General features: G+C 46.3%; 1 protein-coding gene across 1 annotated transcript; it reads left to right on the top strand.

Annotated features, from left to right (window-relative positions):
- The first annotated feature begins 8999 nt into the window (after nucleotides 1-8999).
- Nucleotides 9000-16555, top strand: LOC100773383 (PRAME family member 8). Its single transcript, XM_027399001.2, has 4 exons — nucleotides 9000-9127; nucleotides 12724-13036; nucleotides 13727-14320; nucleotides 15161-16555. Exons 2-4 carry the CDS (start codon nucleotides 12750-12752, stop codon nucleotides 15726-15728), a joined length of 1449 nt encoding a protein of 482 aa, XP_027254802.1. The 5' UTR covers nucleotides 9000-9127; nucleotides 12724-12749; the 3' UTR covers nucleotides 15729-16555.
- The last annotated feature ends 1129 nt before the right edge of the window (nucleotides 16556-17684 follow it).

Here is a 17684-nt window from a genome sequence, read left to right as displayed (position 1 = left end):
ACTGAACAGCTGCACAAGTGGAATGAGTGATGGACACCAGGGGGCAGCGTCCAACATCTGGCTGTGACTTTACCACTACCATTCCAGGGACACATTACTAGTCATGCTAGGAGCCATAGTTAATTATTTTTTAGGCTTTTTATTTTACTATACGAGCACTTTCCTGCTTGTATGTATGTGTGCCAGTGTGTGCCTGGTACTCTGGGAAGGAGAAGGTCAGAACCCCTAGAACTGGAGTTTTATATGTGTGGGTGCTGGGAACTGAACCCAGGTGTGCTGGCTAGACTTATGTCTACTGACACAAGTTAAAGGAGGGAGCCTCAAGTTGAGAAAAAAAATGTCTCCATAGATCCAGCTGTAAGGTACTTCCTTAATTAGTGATTGACGAGGAAAGGTCCAGCCCATTGTAGGTGGTGCCGTGCCTTGACTTGTGGTCCTGGGCTTTATAAGAAAGGAGGCTGAGCAAGCCATGGGGAGCAAGTCAGTAGTCAGCACCCTTCATGGCCTCTGCATCAGCTCCTGCCTCCAGGTTCCTGCTCTGTTTGAGTTCCTGTCCTGACTTGCTTTGATGATGAATAGTGATATGGAAGAGTAAGCCAAATAAAACATTTCCTCCCAAACTTGCTTTGTTTTCAAGACAGGGTTTCTCTGTGAAATAGTCTTAGCTGTCCTAGAACTCACTCTATAGATCTGCCTGCCTCTGCCTCCCGAGTGCTGGCTGGGATTAGAGGCATGTGCCACCACCACACAAACTTGTTTTTTGGTTATTCATGGTGTTTCATTGCAGCAATAGAAATCCTAACTAAGACACTAGGTCCTCTGCAAGAGCAACAAGAGCTCTAAACTGCTGAGCTGTCTCTGTAACACATTTACAAATTCAGGATTGTCTTTCTGGTTCCAGAAAACACGTGTCCACAACAGCCCATTGTTCTCCATGTCAACTATTCCCCATCTAATCTGAAAAGGCTGTATCAAGATTTTCCCACACATGGACTAGAATTTCATTTCTCAATGCCCAGAAGTACCCCTCCTCTAGTTACTGTCAACAGGAACACAGACCCATGTCCAGGTCATAGATGGAATGGCCATTACACCGAAGGCAGATACTTGTAGTAAAGCAGACTGTCTCCGGCTACCTTATAGCCCTCAGTGTATCCATGAGCTCGGGACCAACCTGAATAAATCTCTCTACAAGGAAACCACTCGTGCCATCACAGCATTTGAAAAGGTCAGGGTACAACTCTAGGATCGGTTGGCTTGCTTGGTAGTGCCGTGTATCAGGTTCTTTAGGGCAAGCATGCAGATATAGTTTCCATGGAAATTGACCTTAGTGATCTGGGAACATCAGTCCAGGGCTGGCAGGTGGACATTGAGCTGGGAGTCCTGCATACAACAATCTTCCAGGGTCTGCAGAGTGTCTGTGATTCTTCCTAGTAGAATTTAGAGGGGTCTAAAATTTTGTTTTGTTTTGTTTTTCGAGACAGGGTTTCTCTGTGTAGCTTTGGAGACTGTCCTGGCACTCGCTCTGGAGACCAGGCTGGCCTCGAACTCACAGAGATCCGTCTGCCTCTGCCTCCCGAGTGCTGGGATTAAAGGAGTGCGCCACCAATGCCTGGCCTAATTGGAAATTTTTGACACCACTCTACTTGAGGTGTTTGAGCTGATGGATACTTGAGTCCTTGCACAAGCAAATTTTGACTGTAAAGATGCAGGGAGTGATTTTGAGAGAAGAGAGACAAAGCAGGTTGGTTAAGGAGAGTAGTGGAGACTGGGATACAACCTCAAAGAGGAAGAGGAAAGCCTGCCTCAAGGACATTCTGACCCCAGTATGAAGGTCAAGCCCAGGATGCTCCCTGATGGGCTTACGAAAGTCACCTCACTCTAGGCAGAGACCTACTTCATCACTCTGACTGGCTTAGTCCCCAGCTCTGCAGTTCCTTTCCACTGTCTGGCACAAAACCACAACCAGTGGACGGATGACGTCAGCAGGAAAACTCAGAAGGACCAGCGAGGAGACATTTGGCACCCTCCCTGGGTGTGACAACCTTGGGCCCACTGAGCCCTGCCTCCACAGAGCAGCACAGTCTCTGCTCCTGGTGAGGAGGCTTACCTTTATTGCTCAGCCTCACTCCTTGTGTCACTCATTACTAGTCTGCTCGGCCCCCAGCTGTGCTCAGCCTTTCACAGATGGGAGACTGAGGCAGCCTGGTGCCTGTTTGCAGCCGCTCCTGGGAGCTGTGAAGGTGAGCCTCCTTCCCCAGTGCTGTCTTCTCTTGCTTGTCCTGTCCCGTTGGCTTAGACAGACTTCGCAGGGAGGAAATGACAACTCAGCCTCACTGAGTTTGTTTCCCCAACAGCTGGAGACCCTTTCTAGGCCATCTACCTGGACATGACTTTAGTCTAATGACTCTCCTTAGTCTAATGCAGTGGTTCTCAACCTGGGGATCAAATGACCTTTTCACAGGGGTCACCTAAGACCATCAGAAAAACATATTACATTATGACTCATAACAATAGCAAAATTACAGTTACGGTTGGGAGTTGATAGTTCACGCCTTTATTTTTTTTAAAGATTTTTATTCATTTATTATGTATACAGTCTTCTGTCTGCTTGCCAGCAGAGGGCACCAGATCTCATTCAAGGTGGTTGTGAGCCACCTTGTGGTTGCATGGAAATGAACTCAGGACCTCTGGAAGAACAGTCAGTGCTCTTAACCGCTGAGCCATCTCTCCAGCCCCTGGTGCACGCCTTTAATCCCAGCACTGGGGAGCAGAGAAAGGTGGATCTCTGTGAGTTTGAGGCCAGCCTGGTCTACAGAGTGAGTTCCAGGACAGGCTCCAAAACACTACAGAGAAACCCTGTCTCAAAAAACAATAACAAAAAATTTACAGTTATGAAGTAGCAACATAAATAATTTTAGAGTTGGGAGTCACCACAATATGAGGAACTGTATTAAAGGGTCACAGCATTAGGAAGGTCGAGAACCATTTGTCTCATGTTTTATCCCTGTGGCTAGGGAGCCACAGGTATATACTGATGGTTAACATGACAAAGACGGGCTCAGTTCTGGACTGTGGAGAAAGTTTCCCACCCTTCCTCATCTAAGCACCTGGTCCAGATGGGCCTTGAGGAAATGCACACCATACATATAGAGATGTCAGAGAGTGACAAGTTTGGGTGACTGGAATCTGACTGTAAGAATGCACCCTTCTTCCAGGCCTGTACACACATATATATTCAATTAAGTTTATAGTCTCAATGATGCCCTGGAGAAAGCCACCCCTCCTGGGACACCAGGTGTTTTAGATACTTTTTATTGCTGTGAAAAGAGGCTATGACTTGAATGGCAGAAGTTTCCTCTTAGCTAGTTACTCTTGCAAGTTCTTTCTCTGTCTCTGTCCCCCCCACCAAGACAAGGCTTCTCCATTCTCCGTATAATAGTCCTGGCTGTCCTGGAACTCACTCTGTACATCTGGCTGGCCTAGAACTCACAGAGATCCACCTGCCTCTGCCTCCCAAGTTCTGGGACTAAAGGTGTGCGCCACCACCGCCTCGAAGCAAGTTGTTTTCTGACATCCTTTCAGGCTAAGATTTAGGAGCCCTTCTCTCTCATCACAGGAACATACCAGGGTGAGAGTCCCTGCTGTGACAATGGAGAACATGTTAAGTGACCTCCATTCCACTCAGCCTCTGATGGTGTCAAAGCTGTGCTGCCCTCCCAGGCAGCATGGTGGACTCAATCATTCCTGTGAGCCTGACTTCACCATTATTCCACCCAATCCCAACCTCTGCTCCTTTAAATCCTGTCCTGTAGGAACAATAGATTGAATCCTGAGCCCCACCCTTAAAGGTGAACCCTCTCTGATGCCCCTTCAAAGGAAGGCAAAGGTCAGTCTACTTGTACTCTCTATTCAACCAATGGGACCTGGCTGAGCATAGCTGAGAACAATCTGTGAAATGGGTGAAGTTACCAATTAAATTGTGTGTGTGTGTGTGTGTGTGTGTGTGTGTGTGTGTGTGTGGTGTGTACACACTCATGCATGTGGGTGGGTACAGGTGCCCACAGAGGCTACAGGAGGGAGTAGGACACACTAGAGCTGGAGTTGCATGTGGGGGTGTGAGCTGCCCAGTGTGAGTACTAGGAACCAAACTCAGATCATTTGGAAGAGTAGCACAAACAAACTGTGTAGCATGGATTCTAATTGTTCTTAATAATAAAAACCCCTGGCCGGGCGTTGGTGGCGCACACCTTTAATTCTCGCACTCAGAGGCAGAGGCAGGCAGATCTATGTGAGTTTGAGGCCAGCCTGTCTACAGAGCGAGTTACAGGATAGGCTCCAAAGCTACACAGAGAGACCCTGTCTCAAAAAAACCAATAATAATAATAATAATAATAATAATAATAATAATAATAACCCTGAGTCAGGGCCAGGCGGTGGTGGTGCACACCTTTAATCCCAACACTCAGGAGGCAGAGGCAGGCAGATCTCTGTGAGTTCGAGACCAGCCTGGTCTACAAGAGCTAGTTCCAGGACAGTCTCCAAAAGCCACAGAGAAACCCTGTCTCAAAAAACCAAAAAAAAAAAAAAAAAAAAAAAAAAAAAAAAAAAAAAAAACCAAAACCAAAACCAAAACCAAAAAACCAAAAAACATCCCCTGAGTCAGATATCAGGGTAAATAAATGCTGAAAGATCAGAGAAGTAAAGGAGCCAGCCACTAGAGAGACCTCTTACCTCTAAGGAGTTCTCAGACTGAAGGGCTGAGATCCTGTCTCCTCCCACCTTATATTCCTCTTACCACCCAGCCACCAATTTCCTATCTCCATCCTCTGAGTACTGGGATCAAAGGCATGAGATCCCATGTGCTGGGATCAAAGGTGTGTGCCACCACTACCTGGCCTCTATGGTTAACTAGTGGCTAGCTCTGCCTCTGATCTTCAGGCAAGCTTTATTTGTTAGAGCCCAAACAAAATATCACCAAAAGCAATCACAAAGCTGTTAATTGCTGACCCATCTCTCCAGCTCCTGGTGCCCACTTGCCATGGTTGTGCTTAGCTACATTCCAGTATTCGATAGAATGAGGCACGAAGATTGTGAATTTGATGCCAGTCTGGGTACACAGCAAGACAGCCTCTAACCCAAACACAGGAATGTAACTCTAATGGGATGACAGTATAATGGTTTTACATTTATTCATTTGTGTGTGTGTGTGTGTGTGTGTGTGTGCATTTAGTGTAACAAAGAAAGGCTTTCTAATTTTGTACAGAGGTAAAACAGTGTATGTGTGTGGCATTTGCATGCCACAGCTCCAATGCAGAGGACAGACAACTTGCAAGAGCTAGAGGGAAACTCTACCATTCAGATGCAGGGGGTGGAGTTCTGGTTGTCAGGCTCGGTGGCAAGTGCCTTTACACAGTCTTCAAAAAGCCAGCTGTGAAGGCACGGAAGAAAAATTGCTTTTAAGCATGGTCCCAGATGCTGAAATGGAGGGCCTTGGTGGTGGTTGTTTTGTTTGAGCCAGGGTCCTACTAAGTATCTCTGGCTGGCCTTGGGCTCCCTTTGTAGTATAGACTAGCCTTGAGGTCACAGAGACCCCCCAGCCTCTGCCTCCTGAGTGCTTGCATCTTCACTTTGGATTAAGATGGAGATTCTAAAGCTATCTGACATAGAGGCCTTCCCATGTTGCACTGGAATCTTGGGGTAGAAGTGCGTAAGTCTAACACTGCCTTTAACTCATTTTTTTTTTAAGCCATTCTGTTATCTACAGCCTGGAGTAGGGCTGGCCTGGGATTCACTAAATATCTTTCTTTTTTGTTGTTGTTGTTTTGTTTTTCCAAGACAGGGTTTTTCTGTGTAATAGTCCTGTGGGTCCTGGAACTCACTTTGTAGACCAGGCTGGCCTTGAACTGAGATCCACCTGCCTCTGCCTCCCAAGTGCTAGGATTAAAGCCATGTGCCACCACTGTCTGGTCGCTTTTTCTTTTTCTGTTGAGAAATAGACTAAAGCTTTGCTATCTTTCTTTCAAAACTGTGGCACTCACATACTGAAAAAAATCTCTGTGGAGTGAATCCATGAATGTGTCTTGACTTTAACTCATCTTAATTCTTTCCCTTTGGGGAACACAGATCAGATTCAAACACTTTGTGTGTGTGTGAGAGGGGGGGAGGGAGAGAGAGAGAGAGAGAGAGAGAGAGAGAGAGAGAGAGAGAGAATCTGGCTTGAAGTTTGCTGTGTGTTCTGCGCTTGCCTCACACTCATGGAGATCTCTGGCCTCTGCCTCCTGAGTGCTGGGAATAAAGGTGGGCATCACCCCACCCCACCTTTTTGTTTTTTTGTTTGTTTGTTTCTCAGGACTGGGTTTATAGCCCGGTCCCTGGCTGTCCTGGCACTATTTCTGTAGGCCAGGCTGATCTGAAACTCACAGAGATCCACCTGCCTCTGCCTCCAAAATGCTGGGATTAAAGCCAAGCGACACCACCGCCTGACTGCTTCTGTTTTTTTCTTTTCTTTTCTTTTTGTATGCCAGAAGAGGGCACCAGATCTCATTGCAGGTGGTTGTGAGCCACCATGTGGTTGCTGGGAATTGAACTCAGGATCTCTGGAAGAGCAGCCAGTGCTCTTAACCGCTTCCGTTTTTTGTTTTCTTGTTTGTTTTTGTTTTTGTTTTTGTTTTTTGTTTTTTGACAGGATTTTCACTATGAAGCCCTGGCTGGCATGGAACTCACTGTGTAGACCATCCTGGCCTTAAACTCACAGAGATCCACTTGCATTCTACCTCCTGAATGCTGGGATTAAAGTCTGAACTATCGCTCTTGTCTGGTAACCTCCTTGCTTTCCCATCTGTGGTGTTGGGGTTGAACTACCACATCTGGCTAGAGGGCTGTATTTTCAAAAAACACATGTATCTGGGCAGTGGTGGCACACGCCTTAATCCCAGCACTCGGGAGGCAGAGGCAGGTGGATCTCTGTGAGTTCCAAGACCAGCCTGGTCTACCAGAGCTAGTTCCAGGACAGGCTCCAAAGCCACAGAGAAATCCTGCCTCGAAAGCCCCCCTCCCCCCCCCAAAAAAAACCCCCAAACAACAAAAACTGCTGTCTACAGAGCTGCAGAGATGGTTCTGAGGTTAAAAGCACTTGCTGCTCTTGCGGTGGGTTTGAGTTGTGTTCCCAGAACTCACAGGCCAGGTTACAATCGTGTGTAACTCTGGTTGGGGGCGGATGCTCTGATATCCTTTTCCAAGGTAACAAGGCATGTGCATGTTGAACATATATTTTAAGAAAACAAATCCCTTCAGACTTGGTGGCTCAGGTCTCTAATCCTCAGCATAGGATGTGTGGATTTGGTCTTTTTTCACAAAAGACCCCAAAATAAAAATATTCTTTTCTTTAACTGTTTCTTTTCTTAATTTTACATAACAACCACAATGTCTCCTCCCTATAAAAGTAAATTCTAATCCAACAGGCCTTTTTCACTTGACAGCAACAAATATAAACTTCCTTCTTAAGAAATTGTAGGGTAATTTCTTAAAATTGTAGGATAATTTCTTTTTTTTTTCCTTTTTTTAAATTTAAATAAGAAACAATCTTGTTTTACATGCCAATCCTAATTCCCTCTTCCTCCCCTCCTCCCTGGAAGAATTTCTTAAATGTAGGTAATTTCTTAAAGTTGTAGGATTTCTTTGAGATCTCAAAGAAAAGGAAATCTCACAGGGGGTGGTGGTCCATGCTGTTAATCCTTGCACCCAGGGGGCACAGAAGCAGGCAGGCCTTTGTGAGTTCAATGTCTGTTCTACCTAGTGAGCTATAGTGAACTCCAGGACAGCCAGGTCTACATAGTGAGACCCTAGCTAAAAAAAAAAAAAAAAAAAAAAAAAAGCCATGATGGTGCATGCCTTTAATCCCAGTACTGGGAGGCAGAGGCAGGTGGATTTTGAGTTCCAGGCCAGCCTGGTCTACAGAGCCAGTTCCAGGACTGCTAGGGCTGTTACACAGAGAAACCCTGTCTCAAAAAAAAAAAAAAAAAAAAAAAAAAAGTTTAGGTCTTAAACCTTGGGACAAATGGCTGAAGTGCCGATTTAACAAAAAGGCCACTGGGATCTTGTGGCATGCCTCAGTTCCTGCTTGCACCCTCTACCCGGAACTCTCCCACCTACGGATCCGGCTGCCCTTCTCCCAGGGGAACTTCCCTATATAATTCAGCCATTTTGGTTACCTGCCCTTTTTCTTTTTTAAACCTTTTGCCCTCTTGGCTGCAGCACCTGGCTCCCCCTTTTCCTCTCTCTCCTTTCCTCTCCCATTTCCTCACATGGCTCAGTCACATAGGCTCTGGACTCTCCCAGACTGTGCCTCTGGCTATGCTCTCCCTTTTATCTACAATAACTTTCTCCTCCTTTCCTTTTTATTGTTTTCATTCAAGGAACAAATCCAAAGCCAAGTGCATAAATAAACAAACAAATAAGAGAAATAAAGATCAAACTAAGAGGGAGTGCATCTGGGCTTTTGGCTTCCACAGAATCTCAGGTTTTTGTTGTTTTTTTCTGAGACTAGGTCTCACTATAGAGACCTGACTATATTGGAAATTTGTGCTTAGAGCAGGCTGGGATCTGCCTGAATCGGCTGGGATTAGAGGCATGCCCCATTTCCCGCGGTTTTCAGTTTTTTGTTTTTTTTTTTTCAAAGAATTTGGCCTTTAACACACTGAGATCTGCCTGCCTCTGCCTCTCCAGGGCTTGGATCAAAGGCATAAGCCATTTCGCAGGGCTTTCTTGTTTGTTTTTTTTTTTTCTTTCTCACAGAGAATTTGTGTTGAATCCAGGGAGACTGGAAGAGCTCAGACAGGGCGACAGGGCGGAGACTCAATCATCCAATCGGCTGACAGCTTGTGGTTGGCAGGCGGGGCTGCAAACCGGAAGTGTGAGACGGAATACTGAGGGGGAGGGGAAGCTTCAGGCCGGAAGTGTAAGGCGGGACACGAATGAGACAGCTTCAGGACGGAAGTGTGAAGTGAAGATGGACTATAAATCCTCAGAGGAGCCGGCGAAGATACTCAAAGCCTTGGAGCCCGAACCCGGAGTGGCTGCCTGGTTCTTCTGGGTTCCCCAGTTCTGTAATTAGTGTTTGTTTCTGGTAAGTCAACCACCTCCATCAGGGCACAGAGATTCAGGGGCGTTTGACTCAAGATGCCAAGGGAACTCTGATTTCTTCTCTTCACACGGACAGATTGTTGGCATTGGGGTTACTAATAATGAAGTTTGCCATCACCTTAGATGTCTTTTGATTTTTATTAATTTGGGGGGAGGGGGGCGGGACCTCACTATGCTGCCCAGGCTAGCCTAGAATGTAGCTCAGGTTGGGCCAGAAATCAAGAAACACCCACCACCCACCCCCTGCCTCAGCCTCCGTAGTGCATGACTACCTCGGTGTGTTTCACCAAGCTCTAGTTAATTTCAATTTTTTTTGTTTTGTTTTTTGAGACAAGGTTCCACTCCACTCGTAGCTGAAACCCTGGCAGTTCCCGTTTCTGCCTCCCCATGTATGCTGAAACTGCAAGCTGGGAGTTACTTGAATATATAGAATTATGCCTTGGTTTGTGTCAACTTAAAATTTACGTTCTTTGGTTATTCACAGAGAGTCTCTAGGATGGCCTCAGACCGCCTCATCCTCCTGACAGAAATAACAAAAACCCGAGCCTGGAGGTGGTGATACATGTCTTCATCCCAGCACTTGAAGCAGAGGCAGACAGATCTCTGGGTTAGGTCTACAAAGTGAGTTCCAGGACTGTTACACACACACACACACACACACACACACACACACACACACACACACACCCGCTGTCTCGAAAAACAAAAACATAACCTTTAGTCCAAGCTCTCTTAAGGCAGAAGCAGGCAGAACTCTGAGTTTGAGGCCAGCCTGATCTACACAGCAAGTGCCAGGACAGCCAGAGATTCACAGAGAAACTGTCTCCGGAAAGAAAAAAAAAGTTAAAATCCGCATTCACTGCTAAAGACTTATTTTGAAATTTCCCTCTCTTTATGGAGACAGTCACATGTACAACAGGTTGAAGTAGAACTCACATAAAATTTTTGCTTGAAGCCAGGCGGACGGTGGCGCAAGTTTCCTCCCAGCACTAGGGAGGCAGAGGCAGGTGGGGTATCTGTGTGTTGGAGGCCAGCCTGATCTACAAATCGAGTTCCAGGACAGGTTCAAAAGGTTCATAGAAAAACCCTATCTCGCTTGAAATGGAGTCTTATGTAGCCAAGGATGGTCTTGAGCTCACTATATATCTGGAACTGGCCTCGAATTCTTGGTTTTTCTTCCAAGAATTGGGATGCAGGTTACAAGACTGTCCCATCGTATCTGACTCAATTTTCATTTTCTTTTTATTTCATTTTACTTTGAAGACATAGTCTTTTTTTTAAAAAAAATTTATTATGTATACAGTGTTCTGCCTGCATGTATGCCTACAGGCCAGAAGAGGGCACCAGATCTCATTATAGATGGTTGTGAGCCACCATGTGGTTGCTGGGAATTGAACTCAGGTCCTCTGGAAGAACAGTCAGTGCCTTTAACCTCTGAGCCATCTCTCCAGCCCGAAGACATAGTCTTATGTGGTCTAGCCTTACGTTAACAGCTGATTCTCTTAATTTTACCTCCTTAGTGTTTGGATTTTATTTATTTTTTGTTTTTTCAAGACAGAGTTTCAATTTGTATCGTTGACTTTCCTGGAACATGCTCTGTAGATCAGGCTGCAATGAGAAATGCCCATTGAATGGAATTTGCTGTATTGTTTTGGTTGTATTAAGTTTTATAAGACCTGCAGGGTGGTGGAGGTGCCCTCCTTCAATCCCAGTACTTGGAAGGCAGAGGCAGGTGGATCTATGAGTTGTAGGCCAGCTGGGTCTATAGAGTGAGTGCCAGGACAGGTTCCAACATTTTACAGAGAAACCCTGTCTCAAAAAGACTGAGTCTTATTAAGCCTAGGCTTGTGTTGAACTCCTGACCTTCCAACTCTACATTTGATTAATTAGTTTGTAAGCCCTTAGATTATACTCCTTAAGCTACTGTTTTGTGGCTTTATAAACTGGAATGTCTTTAAACAGTCCTGGGAACGAGGTTTGATGACAGAAGTCCCATCTCTTCTGGGGACTGAAGCTGGAGGAATGTGGTTGGTTCAGCCTGGTCAATTTGACAAGACCTTGTCTCAAAACAAAGCCAGGTGGGCTGCTAGCACACTCCTAGAATCACAGCACTAGGGACACAATGGAGAAAGAACTCCAGTTCCAGGCTGTTCTGTGAGTCCACAAAGTGGCCTTGTCTCTCCATGAAATGAATGAGTTTGGGATGTAACTTGTTGCTAGAGCATTTGTCTCACATGGGCAGGCCCCAGGATCAGACCCCTAGTACCAAACAGCCTCACCTCAATTATTTTTTGTTCTGTCCTGTTTTTTAGTTTTACTTGTGTATAGGTGTTTTGCCTGCTGAGTGTATTCCTGAGGCATATGAAGGCTGGAAAAGGGCAGATCTGCTGGTACTGAAGTTACAGATGGCTGTGAACTACCATGTGTGTGCTGGGAGACAAACTCAGGTCCTCTGGAAGAGCAGCCAGTGCTCTTAACTGCTAAACCATATTTTGTTTTTATTTTTATTTTGAGACCCTAAACTGGGCCTGGCCAGACACTATATAGACCTAACTGACCTGGAACCCTCCTAGTTCTTTTTCCAAAATGCTGGGAAGTCTCTTGCCACCATGCCCTGTTTCACTGCAATATTTTCAAAGTAGAGTCTATTAGCCAGGCATTGTAACCAAAACACAAAATCCACTCTTAAATATAGACTGGAAGATGGTGAGTTTGCAGGCAATCCTGTGCTACATAGTAAGTTCCACCCAGGGCAGCTATGAGAGATGATTGTTTTGGTGGAAGCTTCACCCCAGCCCCTGGCATCCATATACCCAGAGTCTGGAATGTTCTGATACAAGTTCCACCCTAAGCCCAATCTCCAATTCCAAACTCCAACCCCTCAAAAAGCCCGCCAAAGGTCAGCTCCTCCCCTGGGGGGCTGCTCAAGACTACACCTGTAGGCTACTTAAGACCTGGCAGCCATATTTGCCCCCTGCTACCTTTCTCACCCTCCTGAAGGTCACCCAGGAGTGCTTTGCTCTCTTCATTAAACCTGGATTTATTATTTCAGTTTGATTGGCTTATTATATCAGTGTCAGTGGATTTCCAATAACCGGGGACTCAAAATTTGTCAATAATCAGTGTTCCTAAAGTTGCCATAAAGGGATGGGGTTCAGCTCTTAGGTTCCTGGGTACCCCTTCCCAGTGGGAATTGAATTTGGAGGAACAGTGGCTGGATTTAGATAGCACAGTTGAGAAAGTATGGCCATATGTTATTCCTGTATTTGAATGTTTGGTTCCCAGTTGGTGCACTGTTTTGGAAGGACTAGGAGATGGGGCCTTGTGAGAGAAGGTTTCAAAAACCCATTCGAGACTCCCTTTTTGCATTTCCCTTGCAGATGAGATGTAAGCCACTGCTCTAGTGCCTGCCTGCCTACCACGATGGTCATGGATTTACCTTCTGAAACTGTAATCAAGCCCCCAGTTAAATGATTTTATAAGTTGCCTCAGTACTGATGTCTTATCACAATAGAACACAATAATGAAGACAGGTGAGAAGTGGGGCTTCCTAAGACAGCCTCTGTTATGTTTCATCAGGTTCCTTCAGACTGAAGACCCGAAGGATGAGTGGCCAAGCCCCGCCCATACTCATGCAGCTGGCAGTACAGAGCCTGCTGAGGGACGAGACTGTGGCTGTCTCTGCTCTGCAGCAGCTACCCAGGGTCCTGTTCCCGCCAGTGTTCAAGGAGGCCTTCAATCACAGACAAACTAACATCCTGAGGGCTATGGTAGCAGTATGGCCCTTCCCCTGCCTCCCTGTGGGATCGCTGATGAGGACCCCCCACCTGGAGACCTTGCAGGCTGTGCTGGATGGAGTAGACATGCTATGGACACAGAAATTTCTCCCCAGGTAAGCAAGACCCAAGTAAGGTAGAATGGTAGACACTGGGGTAAGGGAGAATGGGGTCAAAAGTCAGAGACTTCTGATGGTATCATGTTGGAAGACTGCAGGAGCCTTGACCCCTGTTGAGCCCCAGTATAAAGGCCAGTTGGGTGTGGAGTGGAGCTTAAACAGCCGTAGCCTCAGTGGAATAAACCTTTCCCTGGCTCTCACATGAGTTCTGGAAGTGGAAGAGACAGAGTCAAGAGTTTAACTAAGTGGAGGAAGCAGTGCAGGTTTTTAGGGGCAGCTCAGGCAAAGAGCCCTTGCCTGGCAGGCATTGAGGTGCCATGTGGAGACCCAGCACTGAAAAGCAGAAACATGCATAGCAGAGAGCAGGGGACAGGTGGCAGCAGCGGAGATGTGGGGGAAAAGCTGGCCTGGCTTTGGTCTTTTGTACCTTCTCATCTTTCTTTCTTTCTTTCTTTCTTTCTTTCTTTCTTTCTTTCTTTCTTTTTAATTTATTATGTATACAATGTTCTGTCTGCATGTACACCTGCAGGCCAGGGAAGGCACCAGATCTCATAACGGATGGTTGTGAGCCACCATGTGGTTGCTGGGAATTGAACTCAGGACCTCTGGAAGAGCAGCCGGCGCTCTTAACCTCTGAGCCGTCTCTCCAGCGTCCCCTTCTCACGTTTCTCCCTGTTTTGCTCACAGGAAGCGGAAGCTTCAGGTGCTGGACCTGAGGAGTGTGCACCACGGTCTCTGGGATATTTGTGCTGGAGTGGAGGAGGGTGGAGCCTGCTCACAAGAGACTGTGTGTGAAAAAAAGCAAACAGCAAAGCCCTGCCCTAGATACGCACTGAGGCAGCGCTTGAAGGTGGTCGCCAACCTTTGCCTCAGGTTCCATCTGAACGAACACCAAACATACTTGCTGCAGTGGGCCCAGCAGAGGAGAAGTTTCATCAGGCTGTGCTGTGTGAAGATGCAGATTTGGGCATTGCCCGTGTACACAGTCAGGAAAGTCTTGATGGTTTTCCAGCCTGACAGCATCCAGGAGCTGGAACTGAATACAGGTTGGAGTCTGTCCGCTCTGGTGCATTTTGTATCTTACCTGGACCAGATGAGAAACCTTCAAAAACTCCTCTTAACACGGAGCCACAAGAACACCTTCAAGGTTCTAAATACCCCTGCAGACATACAGAAGTGTATCACCAAGTTCGTTTCTCAGTTCTCCAAACTCAACTGTCTCCAGCATCTCTCAATGAATGGCATCTACTTTGCCAGTGAGCACATGAAACAGTTGTTCAGGTAAGGTAGGATGGAGAACGATTTCTGCTACCATGGCAAACCTTCCTCTTCCTTAGAGAGAAGTGGGCACCTGAGTGAGGTCAGCTAGCCACTGTGGATTTCACAATCAAGTGTCACTAGAGCATCTCAGTAGGGTTTTATTTCAATTTTACACGAGTCAAGAGGAGAGCTCAGTTAGTTCAGTGACTACTTGTTAAGTAGAGGCTGAGCTGGGGTGGAAGGTGTGGAGAGAGCCACCTTGCTAGGTCAGTTGGGTGGGTCAGATAGATGTGTACAGTAAAGCGTGCGCTGTGTATTCTTCCTTGGCATTATGTCTAAGATAAGGGGGAAGGGAGTAGGTCGGAACAGTGGGCCCAGAACTGGAGAGGACCCACACCCACTACACAGATCCCCAGGAGAACTCTGCTTAGTGTTTGTGTGAAATCCCTTTTTGATCCCAGGTAGGGCCTGGGTAGAAATGAGTGGTAGCCATTGTGGGTGAGAGGTAGGGGTGAAGAACTTTAAATAAGGACAGAGACTGTACTGGGAGAGGCAGAAAATAGTTGAAGACTTTTCCAGATCTTTCATGGGTTAGTTCTTCCTGTGTGTGCCTTGGGCTAATGTGGCCAGCACAGGTGCTCTCCTTGATAGTAATGGGAGCTGTACACCCATGGACTGGGTAAGTCCCATACTGATGTTGACAGGCCTCTCTCTGCAAGAATAGTGAGACTCTAATAAGCAGCATGCTGGGTATTGGTCCCATGACTTGAAGATAAATGGTCACCTTTACGTCTATGCTAACCATTACACCAACTCTCTCCATCCCTTTGTGCCACAACTAATCACTTGGTCTCTCCTTAGGTACCTGAAGACCCCTTTGGAGACCCTGTCCATCACTATGTGCAAGCTTTCACAGTTAGACTTGAATTCCTTGTCCCAGAGTAAGTCTCTCCATCAGCTCAAACACCTGAATCTGAGACTTGTGAAATTAAATGATTTATATCCCGTGCCTTTCCATGATCTCCTAAAGAGTGTTGCAGACACTCTGAAGACACTAGAGTTGGAGGGCTGTTGGATGGTGGACTCCCAGCTCATTACCCTCCTGCCTGCCCTGAGCCAGTGCTCCCAACTCACCAGGGTCAGTTTCTATGACAATGACATCTCCATGGCTGTCCTGAAGGACCTCCTATATCACACAGCCAACCTAAGACAGCTGACCCAGGAGCTGTATCCTGCCCCTTTGGAATGCTATGATGACAGGGGTGATGTCCACTTGAGAAGATTCACCCAACTTTGTTCTGAGCTCGTGGATACACTCATTACTGTAAGGCAGCCCAAGGGAGTCTCCTTTGCTACATATGTCTGCCATGAATGTTGTCAGCGCTGTGTCTATGACCTAGAGACCAGACTTTGTCGTTGTCGGCAGTAAATGGGGGAAGGTTGCTTGATGCTGAGAAATGAAAGCCTAGCAATAGGTATTTATTCCATCAAGGGGACCCAGAGCTTATGGCCACACACTCACTGCTCAGTGTTTAGGAAACAAAATGGTGTGCAGTAGGGACAGACCCCAAGGACTGAGGTTGACATGGAAAACAGTGGGGCTCCGAGGACAAGGGTTTATGGTGTAAAAAAGATAGTTCTGCATTTCGTATTTCTTTCTTAAAGATTCATTTCATGTGTGAGTGGTTTACCTGTGTATATGTGTGCTTGGTGCCTGTGGAGGTCAGATGAAGGGTTGGATCCCCTGGAGCTGGAGTTACAGGTGGCTGTGAACCACCATGTGGGGGCTGGAAGTCTAACAAGGATCCTCTGCAGAAACATCTTGGCTGCTGAACCATCTCTCTAGCCCCAATTCTGCATTTTCTAAAAGAGTTCTGTCAGGTCATGATAAAGTAAGGGCCAGATTTTGAAACCTGCATGTTCTCCTGGTGTCCTTCCCTGCCATTAACCTGATTTCAGGGTCACTGTTTTCCTTTGACTGTTGAGCTGGAAAGACCCTGTGTTGTCTGCCCTCTTGTCCAAGATCACTAGACATCTGTAATGGTAGACAGACCTGGTTGTCAGCATGACTGTCAGTAGAACCCAAACTGCTGGGCAATCCTGTGAGGTGAGAGATTTTCTTTACCACATTATTTGAAGAAATACCTACCCTAAATTGAAGCCATGCCTTCCCTTGGCATCATGTGTAGAAAGAAGGAATCTGCCGGGCCTTGGTGGTGCACGCCTTAATCCCAGCACTCGGGAGGCAGGGGCAGAGGCAGGTGGATCTCTCTGAGTTCGAGGCCAGCCTGGTCTCCAGAGCGAGTGCCAGGATAGGCTCCAAAGCTACACAGAGAAACCCTGTCTCAAAACACCAAAAAAAAAAAAGAAAGAAAGAAAAAGAAATCTCTTATTTAAAAAAGAAAGAAAGGAAGAAAGAAAGAAAGAAAGAAAGAAAGAAGGAAGGAAGATTTGGCAGAGACTTCCAGCCTTGTGGATGAACAACTCCTACATCCTAGGTCTTTTTGTTGTGAGCCAGTGATTGTCATTGTCCGACTACCTAGGCCACAGCCTGCCATCTAGTCTACTAAACTTCATGTATTTGTAATATATGTATATGTATATATATATTTCTGTCAGTTCTGTTCCTTTAGCCTTTAGAGAATCCTGAGTAATATATCACCAAAGTAAACTGAAGGCACTCAGACATTGTCTTTTCTTTTTTTTTTTAAATTTATTTATTTTTGCCTTATGTACATTGGCATTTTTCTTGCATGTATATCTGTGTGACAGTGTCAGATCTTGGAGTTGTAGACAGTTGTGAGCTCCCATGTGGGTGCCTGGAATTGAACCTGGGTCCTTTGGAAGAACAGCCAGTGCTCTTATCCACTGAGCCATCTCTCCAGCCTCACATTGTCTTTTCTTTACTTCTGCCTGGGTGTCTGTTAGGTCCCACTGTGTGTCTGCTCAGTGCTTTGTGTGTACAAAATGTCCAACCTAAAATGAGCAATTCTCCAATGAGGGCTTTGGGGGATAGCTGAGTGAGGCATTCTGTCTAGTACATTTAGACTAGGAGATGCTGTGGATGTATCACAGACAGCTGAAACAAAATCAGAGATATAAGTCACATTGCTTGCTCCCTCTCTGTCTCTTTCTTTCATAGTCTTATATTGTGCAGGCTGCCCTTGAAATCCTCCTGCCTCAACCTCCTAAATGCTAAGATTACTGAAGTATGTCACCATGGCCGGCTTGTAAATGACTTCTGTGGGGTCCTGTTCTTCAGGGCTTCCAGCCCTCTGACTGTCCCTGAACAGAAAGTTATCTAGCAGATGGACAAATGTCCCTGTCCTGTCTTAAAGGATTGACAGGCCTTAAGAACTGCATTATAAATGTCCAGGGAGAAATT

This window comes from Cricetulus griseus, chromosome 2, assembly GCF_003668045.3.
Source record: "Cricetulus griseus strain 17A/GY chromosome 2, alternate assembly CriGri-PICRH-1.0, whole genome shotgun sequence".
NCBI lineage: Eukaryota > Metazoa > Chordata > Mammalia > Rodentia > Cricetidae > Cricetulus > Cricetulus griseus.
The sequence above is the reverse complement of the archived record's forward strand: the minus strand, read 5'-3'. Positions and strand labels throughout refer to the sequence as shown.

Excerpts from the sequence above, each read along its gene's own strand:
- LOC100773383 (XM_027399001.2), top strand. The coding sequence starts at position 12,750 with ATGAGTGGCCAAGCCCCGCCCATACTCATGCAGCTGGCAGTACAGAGC. Across the intron at positions 13,037-13,726 it reads ACACAGAAATTTCTCCCCAG|GAAGCGGAAGCTTCAGGTGC; the intron begins GTAAGCAAGACC and ends TTTTGCTCACAG. Across the intron at positions 14,321-15,160 it reads CACATGAAACAGTTGTTCAG|GTACCTGAAGACCCCTTTGG; the intron begins GTAAGGTAGGAT and ends GTCTCTCCTTAG.